At 60.6% G+C, this 1,951-nt stretch overlaps 1 protein-coding gene across 1 annotated transcript in view; it reads left to right on the top strand.

Moving 5' to 3' along the window:
* The window catches only part of ROR2 (receptor tyrosine kinase-like orphan receptor 2), a 90,337-nt gene that overhangs the window by 51,981 nt on the left and 36,405 nt on the right, over positions 1 to 1,951 (top strand). The window contains exon 3 of the mRNA XM_014530676.1: positions 819 to 1,106. Within this exon, the coding sequence (XP_014386162.1) occupies positions 819 to 1,106 (288 nt within the window). The remainder of the gene's footprint in view (positions 1 to 818; positions 1,107 to 1,951) is intronic.

The raw sequence follows: 1,951 nt of genomic DNA, 5'->3' as shown, positions 1-1,951 counted from the left end.
CCCCCCCCCCCCCCCATCTGTGTTCTGGGTACTTCCCTGGAGGGTGTGAGCCCTGGACGGCTTCTTCCTGCCCCCGAGCTGGGTTGGTGACCAGAGCCGTCAGTGCACTCAGCCTGGCGTTTTGCCTGCCCGGCTGGTGGCTGGCTACTCTGAGGGCGACTTTGGGTGGCGAGAGGAGGGATGGGCTTTCTGAGCGCGAATGTGCATCGTAAGTTAGTGAGATGAGATGTGGTTCATATCAGTGTGTTCACCTCCTGCCTGGAGAGTATTTGTAACCCCAAGTCCACACTCACGCACATCTTGTCACTCACAGGCATGCGGAGCGGAGACCTGAATCGCAGCTGCACGCAGCCCAGCAGGGGTTGGAGGGGCAGCACTGCCGGCCTGTCCGCTCCCCGCTAACAAGGCCCCAGGGCCTGGAGTCCTGAGACTCCACATTTTGTTGGTGATTTCACTGTTGAAGATGCTCAGCGCTCGGTAATGGTGCTGAGTGCTGTCCTGGGAGAGGCTGCGAGGCCCGTGGAGAAATCCCTGGAGCCAGCCCAGCTTCTTCCGGGCGGGAGCGCGACGCGGGGCTCAGTGGGCACTAGACGGGGCGCCTCCAAGCAGAGCCCCTCAGACAAGGTCCTGCGTGGTCAGGTGATGTGTGCTAGGGCCGCAGGCTCCGTCCCAGCCGTGGCTCTGACCCGAGCCCGTGTTCTCGGCAACATTTCAGGACGGTTCCTGTGAGGCTAGCCTGGGCGCAGTGCTGTGGGAGGGGGCGCAGCGGCCGGCACTGAAGCCGCCTGAGCTGGCTCCTGTGTGACACTCCTTGCCAGGTTACTTTCTGAACTTCCTGGAGCCGGTGAACAACATCACCATCGTCCAGGGCCAGACGGCCACTCTGCACTGCAAGGTGGCCGGCCACCCGCCCCCCAGCCTGCGGTGGCTGAAGAACGACGCCCCGGTGGTGCAGGAGCCGCGGCGCGTCATCATCCGCAAGACGGAGTACGGCTCTCGGCTCCGCATCCAGGACCTGGACACGACAGACACCGGCTACTACCAGTGCGTGGCCACCAATGGGATGAAGACCATCACTGCCACCGGCGTCCTGTTCGTGCGGCTCGGTGAGTGGGGACGGGCCGGGCCTGGTTTGCAGGGAGGGCGCTTCACAGCCACCAGGGGAGAGTCACTGGCAGCTTGAAACAGCACACACCCCAGCAGCGGGACATCAGTCAGCGTGCCGGGCCGGCGTGCCCTGCCCTCGCACTAGTAAGAAAAGGGAGGGACACGGTGGACACGCTGGACGCAGGACATAATCCCGGGTTAGCAGGCAGGTCGTAGGCCACAGAGTCACCCTGCGGGAGGCCCCCACGCAGCCTGAGCTCCCACAGGCCTGGCACCTACCAGCCCACAGACCCCTGGCCCGGCAGGGGTGGGGGAGCCAGCGTGAGACAGCTCTGAACACTGTGCTAGGTACATGGCTGGAAGGAGGGTGTCCCCTCGCATCCCCCTGTTGAGAAGGTCCCTGGAATGCCCCAGCCTGTCTGTCACCGATTAGGAAAATGGGTCTTGTGAATCAAGGTTAGATGTGGAGAGAGAAAGAGCAAAACAGTGAAAACTACAAAAATAGGTCCAAAAGCCCTGGCCAGTGTGGATCAGCGGTTAGAACGTCTGCCCTCACACGAAAGGGTCTCGGGTTCAATCCCCAGTTAAGGGCTGGGACCTGAGTTGCAGGCTCCATCCCAGCCCTCATGCGGGAGGCAGTCAATGGCTGTGTCTCTCTCACATCGATATTTATCTCTCTGTCTCTCGCCCTCTAATTAGCATATTATGCCTTTATTATTATAGATAATAATCATACATAATAACCAGTGTGAATGAGTGACACCTCTCCAGCAGATACCTCCAGTCTCCCTTGTGAAGGGAAGCCGTCCTTTCGACTTGAAATTCACAACCTCCCACCCCCTCA

Source organism: Myotis brandtii, unplaced genomic scaffold (genome assembly GCF_000412655.1).
Source record: "Myotis brandtii unplaced genomic scaffold, ASM41265v1 scaffold760, whole genome shotgun sequence".
Lineage (NCBI taxonomy): Eukaryota > Metazoa > Chordata > Mammalia > Chiroptera > Vespertilionidae > Myotis > Myotis brandtii.
This window is presented reverse-complemented; position numbering and strand designations above follow the sequence as displayed.